The sequence below is a fragment of the Panthera uncia genome, chromosome B1 (assembly GCF_023721935.1).
Source record: "Panthera uncia isolate 11264 chromosome B1, Puncia_PCG_1.0, whole genome shotgun sequence".
Taxonomy (NCBI): Eukaryota; Metazoa; Chordata; class Mammalia; order Carnivora; family Felidae; genus Panthera; species Panthera uncia.
In genome coordinates, this window is record NC_064811.1 from 60,224,384 (window position 1) to 60,236,979 (window position 12,596).

General features: G+C 40.2%; 2 protein-coding genes across 8 annotated transcripts in view; one reads left to right on the top strand and one right to left on the bottom strand.

Moving 5' to 3' along the window:
- Positions 1–372: 372 nt before the first annotated feature.
- On the bottom strand, positions 373–7,790 carry CXCL9 (C-X-C motif chemokine ligand 9). The gene is made up of 4 exons (XM_049630666.1): positions 7,669–7,790; positions 5,407–5,533; positions 3,989–4,073; positions 373–2,933 (listed from the first exon to the last, which is right to left on the bottom strand). The coding sequence occupies exons 1-4, from the start codon at positions 7,730–7,732 to the stop codon at positions 2,829–2,831; spliced, it is 381 nt and encodes a 126-aa protein (XP_049486623.1). The 5' UTR covers positions 7,733–7,790; the 3' UTR covers positions 373–2,828.
- Positions 7,791–11,897: 4,107 nt separating this feature from the next.
- ART3 (ADP-ribosyltransferase 3 (inactive)) overlaps positions 11,898–12,596 on the top strand; it is a 142,465-nt gene continuing 141,766 nt past the window's right edge. For 6 of the 7 annotated variants that reach the window (XM_049630658.1, XM_049630663.1, XM_049630661.1 and 3 more), the window contains exon 1: positions 11,898–12,002. The gene's annotated coding sequence lies outside the window, so the exon portion shown is untranslated. The remainder of the gene's footprint in view (positions 12,003–12,596) is intronic. The other variant, XM_049630659.1, reaches the window with a different exon arrangement.

Sequence of the window (12,596 nt, forward strand, 5' to 3'; positions counted from 1 at the left end):
GCAGCTGCTACCTGCCCAAACATCATACCTTTCTGGCCTCTCAAGTGTACTTCAAATGTACAAGGCTGATATTCGTTGTTCATTCTCAACCTTCTTAGTCCACACTGCATAATACCTCCAGCCTAAGTTTCCTGGACCCTTAAAGAAGTTTAGAGCTCCATCATAACTACTTGAGGCTTTATAATATTTCAATATATATACTTTCAGGATATGGAAAAGGGTTAGGACAGTTTTGGTTTCCTGGTTTATATCTCATTGGAATAGCATTAACTTTCAGGACTAGGAAATAAATTGCATTCTACATAACTCTTCAAAATCAATGTTGTTATAAGGCATTGTTGTCATATTTTCCATAGAAGTTTTTCTTCTGTCTCCAAAGAGCTCTATAAAGGGCTTCCATGTCTTTATCTCAACTATAGCCTATCTGACATGGAAACAAATGAAAAAGGACATCTAATAATTACTGTTAAACATGTAATGATTGAGGTGCATGTCCAAGATATTAAAAAAATCAGTATTTTTTTAAAATGCAGGTCTTATTTTGAGAGAGAGCGAGCACGCGCAAAAGCAGGGGAGGGGCAGAGAGAGAGGAAGAGAGAGAATCTGAACCAGGTTCTGTGCTGTCATGCTGTCCTATGAACTGTGAGATCATAACCTGAGCCGAAACCAAGAGTCAAACGCTTAACTGAGCCACCCAGGTGCCCCAATCAGTATTTGTTTTCTGATCAACGGTCTATTTATTGATGCCCTTGCCTTTAAAGAAAGAAAATATTTCAAAGTACAAGGTATATATGCCAGAACTGCTTTGAACTTAATAATTATTTGCTTAGAGAGTATACATATATATATAAATGATGAATGCTTATCACGTATATATATGTCATAGGTACTTAGTCAAAACATGTTGTCTCTGGTTGTTACACACTGTCCACTTTACCTGTGGGAACTGGGTCACACTCTCAAATTATGAAATGTTCAGAGTTTTCAGGGGTTTCATGGAAGGAGCTAAAGAGTTTCACAATTAGATATGATGATGTTTGGGTGCGATCATCGCTGGGCAACACTAAAAATCACCTGCAGTGTAAGAAGTGACAGAATCTGGCAAAGTAGGTGTAAGTTTAAATTCTGGCCAAAGATGTCCTTTCCTACATAATTCACTGAACCTCTTCTTCAAGAGGGTTTCCAAGCCCTTTTGAGGCTAACTGGGCACCAGCCATGTCACCACTAACAGGATTTGCTACTCTCTCCAGCTCTTGGTTTCTTCATATCCTTCCCCCTTTCTCATGAGACCTGGGATGGCAATTGATAATCACAATACTTTACAAACTCTGAAATAGGTTAAACTGAGAATGAAATTTATATTTATCTAAAATGAGTTTTCAAAAGGAACTTGGTGGTTTTCTTGTCAGACGCAGACAACTGAGGCTTGTCCCAGGAATAGTATTAAAGGAATTTTTGTACGAGGTGGGTAAAAGTTGGACAGGAAAGCTCTTTCCTATTGTAAGATTCTGTGATACTCAGTATCCTGTATTATTTTATGAAAATAGTTCAGAATATCTGGTGTTCTAAGCATTTTTGTTTGTTCAAAAGGTGAAGTTAACATCCTGTCATGAAACAAGAATGTTGCATCAGCTCCTATTCCTGCAGTGACAATGGCGTAAAGATAATGAGTAGAAGAGGTTACCAGGGGTTAAACATTATGGAGCAGCCAATATAGCCAGATCCTGCCCTGAGGAGGCAGTCTGGCTGCCCTCCTACTTGTAAAATTTGTAATTAAAAAATTATTCAAAACCTAGTTCATAGTATACTAGGCATGGTGACAGAATCAAGGAAATGAACTGTGGTCCCTGCCCTCAAGGGGCTGACAATCTGGTTTGAGAAATAAACATGCAAAAAATAATCAGAAAACAATTGAGTGTTCACCTATATTGCATTGAACACAAGTGAACTTGGAGTTTTAAAATAATCCAAGTGTTCAGAAGATTTTAGTTAAGAGGCAGGATTAAACTGAACCAAAGACTGGGTCAAATGAGGATGAGTGGGGAGAAGAAGGCATTCCTATGGAGTGCTAGCATAAGAGTGAAAAGGAGTAGACCCAGGTAAATGAGAGCATGACGTTATAGCAGAGATAGGCACTAAATTGTGGTAGAATGGTGAGGAACAGGCTTGACTGAAGCAAAGGTGAACAATAAGATCAGCGTGGGCAGGCATGCTGGAGTCTAATGTCCTCAAAAGCTGGACAGAAGGTTCTGAAAGCCAAGTGCTAGTGTTCTTCAGCTGTGGCCCCCAGAAACAACCAGCATGGGTCTGTCAGATACACTGTGAGGCCTGTGGGCAGATTCAAATACAGATGCAGATGGCCATGGCAGCTTGGTGAGGTCCGGCTCGATTCCAAACTGCTAGGCTTATTAGCATGCTGACAGGCTGGGGCTTGCTGACATGTGCCTCAGAATATTCTCTAGAGGCTGGAATTTGTGGCCTGGGAAGTGCAGGGCTGATCTTCTAAGCAGCTGTTGTGTGTGGGATGTGACTGTGTACAGGATATGATTCTGTGCACATTTGTCCAGATGTGGGTGTTAAGACCGTGGTCTTAACATGACGAAATTCAGTTGGCTGGAGGTGGAAGAACAAAGTCAAACTATAGCCTGTAACAATTCTTAATGTTTAGATTTCAAAAGCAACTTTCTAGCTTTAATTACAATTTCATAATAATGCTTGAAAATTTCCAGTCAAATAAAAAGCTTATGGATTAAGATGCCATCTCCTTTTGGAATTATTTCATCATAATTAAGAAAACCTTTTGGGCATAAGGTTGGTAAAGTGGTTGCTCATGTGGTCTTCTTTTGATGAGGATGTTGAGATTTTTTAACTTTAAAAATTTTCCTGCTTTTTTGAGTTTTTTTCCCTTTCTTTTGCTTTTTCTTTTGGCTCACCTGTAAGGAGAAGGAAAACAAGGGTAATGTTTCTTTATCTTACCATTTTTCCTTCTTTACATTATATTTGGACTTTCCAGACTGTGGTTTTGTTTTGTTTTTAAGTCTTCAAACCTGGTTTAAAGTTGCTTCACTCTCAGAGGGGCTCCTTTTGCTTCTCTTTACATCACTGACTTTGAGCAGGAGGCCACAGCCTTGTAACTGATCTTCTTTTGTCTATTCTCTTGTCCTATTACTGCCTTTACTCTAATTCTGCTTACAACCCACCTGTCCAAACTACAACCTTCTGAGGCTGGTACTATTATCATCCACTTTTTACAGAGGAGGAGAGGGAGGCCTAGAGAGGGTGGCTTGCCCAAAGTTGCATAGCTAGTATGTGGCAGAACCACCAGACTGTCAGACTCCTGAAGCCAAGTTCCCAGCTACATATTCTGTGGCCCTCTTCACATTTAACTCCTGAGCACATTACACAGGATTCTTCCCACTTTGTCCTGGTCTACTTTTCTACTTTTCACTCCCTTCATACAACTCCAGCCACATTACTTGAGGCTCCCCGAATACAGCAAGCTCTCTCATGGTCTATGCTTCTTTTTCATGCTGTCCTTACTCTCTTGGTGAACTACTTATTCTTCAAGACCCCAGTCATATGAAAAGTCTTCCTTAACACTTTCTCCCTGCCCCTCCTTCTGGCAAAATTAATTACCCCTTCTATAATCTTCAAGACTCTTGTACATATCTTTATTTTATATTTCTCACATTGTGCTATAACTGTTAGTGCATTTGCTACATCAGGGAGGGCTTATACTTTATTACCTTTCCATCCTCAGTGTCTACCTTTCAATTCAATACACATGTACTTCTAGTGGGGGAGACAGACAAGTGATACTACATGCAAAAATACAATTATACCTCACAGTGATGACATTATTCTAGGAACAAGATAGAAGCGCAATAACATAAATGAAAAACATATCCTTAAAGGAACCACATAAATTCTTTGTCTTTAAAAGTTAATTTCTGAAAGAAAGAAAACTTTGTTCCTCCTAGTCACTAACCTGTTTCTCCCACTCTTTAATCAATTCTTTCACATCTGCTGAATCTGGGTTTAGACACGTTTGATCCCCATTCTTCATTGTCACACTGCCAAGGAAATAGCAACAAGATTTATTTTACTTTCAATAATTTAAATTCCTCATCTTACTCTCAGAATGAAGTCCCCCAATTAAAATGTATTTGTGTTATCACAATAAGCATCTGAGACTTCCAGTCTTCCTTCCTGCCTATTCGTTTTCTTAGTGAGGGGACTTAGGCAAATTTCTAGGATAGCACACAGCCCTAAATTAAAAAAATCCAACTGAAATATGCAATAAGAGAAACTTAAACTTATATGTAACGACAATATTAGCACTGCTCTGTTGGAAATAGTTACTTATGTTTAAGTGAAGAAGCAAAATAGAAAAGCTGTCAATATAGCTACTTTTTTTTTTTTGTAGAAACTGTGAAAATCAACATGAGTTATGCTAAATTTTCTAATGAAACTCCCTAAAACATAAAATATTTTTCTGAAACACAATTAACGGACTGGTTGAATTTTTTAAATTACTCACAGCAGACTCTCCAGGAACAATTAAAAATTTTTTTCTTTAATTTCTCTGTATAATCTGAGGATACGAATACCTGTTCTATAGATCAGCCTTGATTTAGGTTTCGAAAGACTGAAACTAGCAATTCTAATCTTTAGAAATGTTATTATTGAGTTTTTATTTAAATTCCAATTAACAGTGTACTATTAGTTTCAGGTGTGCAATATCGTGATTCAACACTTCCATATAACACCCCATGAAAAGTTATTATTAATAGGAAAGAACTAAAGACACAATACTGCCACAGTAACAGTTTGATTTCAATAGCAAAATATTGGAAATAATCTACATTTAAGCATTGCTCATATAAATTATGGTACATCCATAGGATGGAATATAATTTGGCCATTAACAATGACATCAGAAAAAATGGTATTATAGAAGATTTACCGACATGAGGAAATGTTCATGATATGGTGTTAATAAAAAGGCAGTCTATAAGAGTACGTACTGTATGATTTTATTTTTGTGTATGTATATGTATATATATGTGGCAACTATATATGCACACAAACACAAATAAGGGAAATTTGGAAGACAAGGGCAAGGAGTGACTAGCATTTATCACTGGTGGTAGAATTATAAATGATTTTTATTTTCTTCTTTTGGGTTATCTGCATTAAATATTTTCTACATTCTTGATTATATATTATCCTTGGTTCTAATCTCTACCAGAAGTTCCTTATTATTTAGAACTAAAAAAAGAAGTAGCTCAGATTTATGGAGGGGAAATCATCTGAATTTGAACAAGTGTTCTGAGGCTAATATTCACACTAAATTTAATGTTCCTGCCAATATGGTACATGTGTTTTGGATGAGTTGTTACTTACATGATTTCAGTTTTCTCACAAGAAGGGCTTGGGGCAAATTGTTTAAGGTCCTTTAAGGATTTTAGGTGGATTGTCCCTTGGCTGGTGTTGATGCAGAAACAGCGTCTATTCCTCATTATTAGGGTTCCTAAGGGAAAGAAGGTAGAGCACATTGATTTAAGGCAATGTCTCTATTTATTTATTTGTTTATTTAGAGCATGTGCTAGAGTGAGGGACAGAGGGAGAGAATCTTAAGCAGGCTGTACGCTCAAGTGGAGCCTGATGCAGGGCTCCATCCCATGACCCTAGGATCATGACCTGAGCTGAAACCAGGAGTCAGATGCTCAACAGACTGAGATACCCAGGCACCCCAAGGCAAAGTTTCAATTTAGGTGATCCATCAAAATGATACATTTGACTGAGTCATGATTATTACTGTCACATTAGTGTCTGTCTGTTGGGGAAAGAAAAAAGGTTACTGCTAATTGACCTATGAGCTGGACCTGGGCCCCAGGAGACTCCTCTTCCCCTCCCCTGTCCTTGGAATAAGGGTTCCTCTTGCTTTTCTGGCTCCCAGAGGCTTCTCCAAGCCAAGGACACAGCCTTGAGATGGTGATGTGATGTTGAAAATACCTGCATTGCATACATGACTAAGCCAAGTTAGGGCCTCTTTATAAGTTTTTAGGGGTTGGTGGGCACTCAAGACAAGCCTCCTATGTAAGTTCCCTTTGATATTATTACAACTGCAACCTACCAACTTGGAGTGGCCTGCCTCTTTTTTGATCTCTCCCTGCCCTCTGATTAAGGGGGCCTGTTTTAGATCACACCAGAAAGGCTCCCAAGCTGTGAACCCACACTGTTAATCATTTCCACAAACTCTGAAGGAGGTATTATCCTCATTTTATAGCTAAAGAAGCTAAGGTTCAAAGAAGTTATGTAAAGAACACAGTAATTTAGCTTTTGGGGGCAGGAGCAGTATTTCAGTTTAGGTTTTTTTGAGTCCAAATGCATTGCTTTTAACTACCATATCTTACAACCTTAGGAAAGGAAATTTAAAAAAAAATTTTTTTTAACGTTTATTTTTGAGAGAGACAGAGAGACAGAACGTAAGCGGGGCATGGGCAGAGAGAGAAAGGGAGACACAGAATCTGAAGCAGGCTCCAGGCTTTGAGCTGTCAGCCCAGAGCCTGATGTGGGGCTTGGACTCATGAACTGTGAGATCATGACCTGAAGTTGGACACTTAACCAACTGAGCCACCCAGGCGCCCCTGGAGATTTTTGCAGTATTTAACAAATGCCTATCACAGGTCAGACACACACCTGATTCATGTGTGCTATTTGGACCACAATTTCTTAAGCAACTCCTAAAGCCATTTATTACTGACATTAGGGGAATGGAGCTGGTTTTAGAAAGCTATACTTATAATAACCAATTGCAACCATCATCCTCATCCTCCCCACTGCCTTGCTTTTTGATAGTGCTTTAAACCTTTAAAAACCCTTTGAAATACACTATCTTCATTCCTTAATTCTTTCATTCATTCAACATATATTTACTCAGTGCTTACTATATGCCACACATCGAGTGGTAGGTAGTAAAAGCATGACTATAAATCTCCATTTTACAACTGAGGAAACTCAAGTCTAGAAAAGTTCATTAATTTGCCCAATGGTAGTTAGTAAACAGATTAGACACCTGATTATTGGACACTTAATTGGTTAACCACAGACATATTATCAAGAAACAGTATTAAGGGCTATAAAAATGATTTAGGGGACAAACCTTTTGATCTCATTATCACCCCATTCAACACGCATTTACTGAACAGTTACTGCATGTCAGGAATTCAGACATCCAGACCGAGAAGATCAATGTTTGACTTAGCAGGTCTTAGAAATCAACTTTGTAGGGATGCCTGGGTGGCTCAGTAGGTTAAGCATCTGTCTCTGACTCAGGTCATGATCTCATGGTTCGTGAGTTTGAGCCCCGCTCTGGGTGAGCCCCACTTTGTGTGAGCCCCGCTTCTCTCTTTCTCCCTCTCTCTGCCCTTCACGGGATTCTTGTGCTCTCTCTCTGCCTCTTGCTCACCTGCACCCCCTCCTCTCTCTCTCTCAGGAAAAAAAATCAACTTTGGGCAATCAACTACATCACTTAGAACCTTTCATGAATGACTTATATCACTATCTGATGCATGTAATCAACTCTATTGGGAAAATCAAGAGACTTCAATAGCAATTTATATCTCTAACTTTACTAACCTAATATAACTCAGAACCCCTTACCTTGACCGCCAAGCAGAGTCAGGAAGATGATACTCAACAAGAGAGGAATACCACTTTTCTTCATAGTGATAGAATGGAGTTCTATTGAATCACTTCTGTATTGGATTTCAAGCCTGAGAATTTCTATAGAGAACACGCTCCTGGGAATCATATTTATTTGGAAAATCCAATTCTCTCCTAAACTCTGATTGGCTGGTATTTTTAGCTGATGTAGCTAAACTGACCACAAACTTAATTGTGCTGGGGGAAACCCTACTCTCATATCCAAGGGAATTTCTGCATGTTTTACTTCCATTTCACATAAATGGGTAGTTTATTATAAGGATATGAAACCAGAATCACCAGCAGCCTTTAGCAAAATCACAGCTACTCACCTGGGTGAAGAATAGGTTACATAATGAATATTACACAACAAGGGTTGCAGATGTGCTTCCAGACAGAAAATACTAAAGTCCAGATAAATAATACACTTTCCAAATTTTCTTACTATTTATAAAATATCCTTCTGTATGGCTACATTTATTTTTTCTGTATTTTCTACCCAAAAATCTTAAACAGTCAGCATCTTAATATCCTTAGGGACCAGGTCATTTTCTACTGTGGCAAGCTCATTTTTTTTTTTTTTTGTATCACTCCTGCTACAGTTTATTATTTTTTAAAATGGTTAGACTAGTTAGTATAGGGACCAGCTGAAAAAAGATAAATGGGACTACATCAAACTTAGAAATTTTTATAATCAAAGGAAACAATAGAGTAAAAAAGGAACCAATGGAATGAATTCAAATGACATATGATAAGGAGTTAAGATCCAAATATATAAGGAACTTCTATAACACAACAACAAAACTCCAATAACTGGTTTAAAAAGCGGGCAAAGACTTGAATAGACATTTCTGTAAAGAAAATATACAAAAGGCCCAAGCACATAAAAAGATGCTCAACATCACTAATTGTTAGGGAAATGCAAATCAAAACCACAGTGAAATATCACCTCAAACTCATCAGGATGCCACTATCAAAAACCAGAAAATAACAAGTGTTGGAAAGGATGTAGAGAAGTTGGAACTCCTGTACACAGTTGGTAGGAATATAAAATGGTGTAGCCATTACAGAAAAAAATATGGATGTTTCTTAAAAAATGGAAAATGGAATTACCATTTGATCCAGCAATCCCACTTCTGGGAATATGTCCAAAAGAATCCATAGCAGGCTCTCAAAGAGATATTTGCACACCCATGTTCATCTTAGCATTATTTACAATACCCAAGAGGCACAGCAACCCAAATGTCTGTTTACAGTTGAATGAAGAAAATGTAGTATATATACATAATTATGTTGTCTTAAAAAAGGAAATCTTGTCACATGCTACAACATGGATGATCCTTGGTATTATGCTAAGTGAAATAAGCCAGTCACAAAAGGACAATATTCATATGAAATATCTAAAGTCAAATCTTAGAAACAGAGAGTGGGAAGGTGGCTGCAAAGGGCTGGGGGAAAGGGTGAGGTGAAATTAGTCTTTAGTGGGGAAAGAGTTTCGGGGTTATAAGATTAAAAACTTCTAGAGATCAGTTGTACAACAATGTGAATATAACTAAAGACTACTGAACTGTACACTTAGAAATGATTAAAATGGTAGATTTGATGTTATGCTTTTTTTAACCATAATAATAAATTTAAAAAGGAACAAGGGATTAGTTGCATATAATGGAGACCCAAATTAATAGTGACTAATACAGAAGTGTATTTCTCCCTGACAGAGGCAGGTGGACTAGGGCTTGTATGGTGGTTCTGCTGCATTAAGTCTCTCAGGCTCCTTTTTTTTTTCTTTTTTTAATTTTTTTAATGTTTCTTTATTTCTGAGAGAGAGAGAGAGAGAGTAAGCATGAGCAGGGGAGGAGCAGAGAGAGGGAGACACAGAATCCAAAGCAGGCTTCAGCTTCTGAGCTGTCAGCACAGAGCCCCATGCGGGGCTTGAACTCACGAACTGCGAGATCATGACCTGAGCCAAAGTTGGACGCTTAACTGACTGAGCCACCCAGGTGCCCCAACTTAGGCTCCTTCTATCATTTGCTTTATTATCATCTCTAGGTTCATGTCCCCAGTATATGTCTAGGTATATGTTCATCTCTAGGTATATGGCTCAAAGGGGCTTGCCATCATGTCTACTTTCCAGGGACAGGATGGTGGTATGGCAGAAAAAGGGCATGTTTCTCATTTTCAGACCTATCTGGAAGTTTTACTCATCACTTTCCATGGGTCAGAGCTTATTCATGTGGTCACACCTAGCTGCACAGGAAGTTAGGAAATGTGATCTTTATTTTGGTTGATCTACTAAAATTTGGAGGTTCCATTACTGCAAAAAAAGTTCTTTTTTTAAAGTTTTATTTTTTTAATGTTTATTTATTTTTGAGAGAGAACACAAGCAGGAGAGGGGCAGAGAGAGAGCTAGACAGAGAAACGGAAGCAAGCTCCAGGCTCTGAGCTGTTAGCACAGAGCCCGATGTGGGGCTTGAACTCACCAACTGTGAAATAATGACCTGAGCTGAAGTCGGACACTTAACCGACTGAGCCAACCAGGTGCCCCTAAAGTTTTTAAAGCCCAGTAACATATAGTATAATATTAGTTTCAGGTGTACAACATAGTGTCAACAATTCCATACACCTGGTGCTCATCACAAGTGCACTCCTTAATCCCCAGCACCTATTCAACCCATCCCTCACTCACCTTCCTTCTGGTAACCATCAGTTTGGTCTCCATAGTTAAGAATCTATTTCTTGATTTGCCTCTCTGTTTTTTTCCCCCTTTGCTCATTTGTTTTGTTGTTTAAATTCCACATACGAGTGAAATCATATGGTATTTTCTCTGACTTATTTCGCTTAGCATAATACTCTCTGGCTCCATCCGTGTTATTGCAAATGGCAAGATTTCATTTTTTTTATGGCCAAATAATATTTCATTGTCTATCTATACCTTATTGTCTTCATCCATTCATCAATTGATGGATATTTGGGCTGACAACATTTAACTTTTTTTTTTTTTTTGTTATTGCCTCTCCTGAGATTAAATTAAAACGAACCCAAATCGTAATTAAATTTCTTCTTAAAGAGAAAAATTAGATATTAAAAAATAAGATTTTGTTGGGTAGGATTAAACTTGGCTGGGCCACTAATATGTGTAACATCTAAAATTTTTTCAGTTCCCCAAGGACCAAATTTTGTTCCCTTGAGGGTAATCTCCTTCCCCATCCCATCCCCAATGCGAATGCATGCTGTAGAATGGGGAACATATATTAGGATTTTCTGTAACATGGTGTGCATTTTTTGACCGATTTTTTGATGACTTTTAATGCAGAACTCTTTTCAAAGAAAACTTGTGGTGACCTTTGATACAGCTTATTCACTCGGTAATGCTTAATTCTGGTAATGACTGACCGTGCATAGTGCAGAGCTGGGTTTAAGTCCCAGCTTTGCTACTTAATGACTGCAAAATACTTAACTTCTGCAAGCCTCTGCTCCCTCTGCTGATAAAACTATTACTGACCTCACAGGTCGTTAAAGTTAATGGCAACAATTCATTGTCAACCACAAAGTACCACAAAGCTAGAGATCATTCTTTCTAGCAAAGAAAAAGGAGACAAAAATTTCTTAGGATAAACACTAAGGTCCAGCATGGTCGGCCCTTACCCACCTTTCCAGACTCTGCCTGCAGGACTCTGCTCCCACACCCTTTCTTCCCTCCGTTCTTCAAAGGGACCATGCCTCTTACCCATCGCGCTGTTTTTGCTCGTGGCCTCCCTGCCTGGAATGCTGCGCCTGCGCTGCCTTGCTAGCCTAGTAGTAGTAACCTTACCTTAGATATCCAGGATGGCATTAACTCTGGGAAGATTTCACTGACCCCCAGTCTTGTTCAGGGTTCTTACAGATAATCTCACACCACCGAGTGCTGACATTGAAGGCAATGTCACCTTCACCAGAAATCCTATAGTCCAATCTCCTTCCGCCACAGGAACGAGGAAGGCTTTCGAACATCTCCGTCCCACCACCGTGCCTGGCGCGCAGGACCGAGGGAATACAAGAGTGAACGAAGGCTCCCGGCCTGTCTCGACACTGCGCGTGCGTGCGTGCGTGCGTGGCACTGTCTTGTTTCGCGGGAGTTGAGAGGGGGGAGGCGGGAGGCCAGACCAGGTGACCTCCCTAGAGGCTGAGGTGCGAGCACTGCGCATGCCCAGCCAGCCCGCTTCCAGAACTTTCAGTGGAGAGGCTACAGGCGCAGCTCGCTCCCGCCTGTGGTGCCCGTGCTGAGGTGGCTGGAGGAACGCATCGAGAGAAAGGTAGTGGCTGAGCTCCTTGGGAGTTCTCCTCTCTGCCCCGTATCTGGCCCACAGCACCCCGACCCCGGAGGCCACGTTTCCTTGGGGGACGCCAGGAGCAGGGCCTGTTTTGCAGTTTCCACACGAGGCTTGGGTTGACGCTGGAGGGACCAATGGCCTCCAAAGGGCTTGGTTATCGGGGCTGAGGCGGCCAGGTGAGGCTTGGGAGGGTCCTCCGACCATGGTTTGTAGTGACAGGGACAAGGCGTTTTGGACAAGAGAAAGGGGGTCCTAGGATCAGGAGCCGCGGAAGGCCAGCCTTGTTTATATTACACAGAAGGGGTTAATTTACGCCGCAAACAAGCCGGATGGGAGGGCTCGTGTGGAGGCCCCGCTGAGGGGTGGGACTGTTCCCCACCAAGCACCTAGGGGTAGGGGTGGCCCGTGGAAATGAAGGCTGACACTGTTGCCCTCAGCCCAGGCCTGTGCTGTCGCTTGTTTCCAAAGACGCCTTTCCGAAATTGCCTTGAAAGCTCTGAGAAAAAACCCCACTTTCCTGCCTGGGCAGAAGGACAGGGAAAATCCCATTGAAGCGCTGTTTATGGCTAGAGAGGG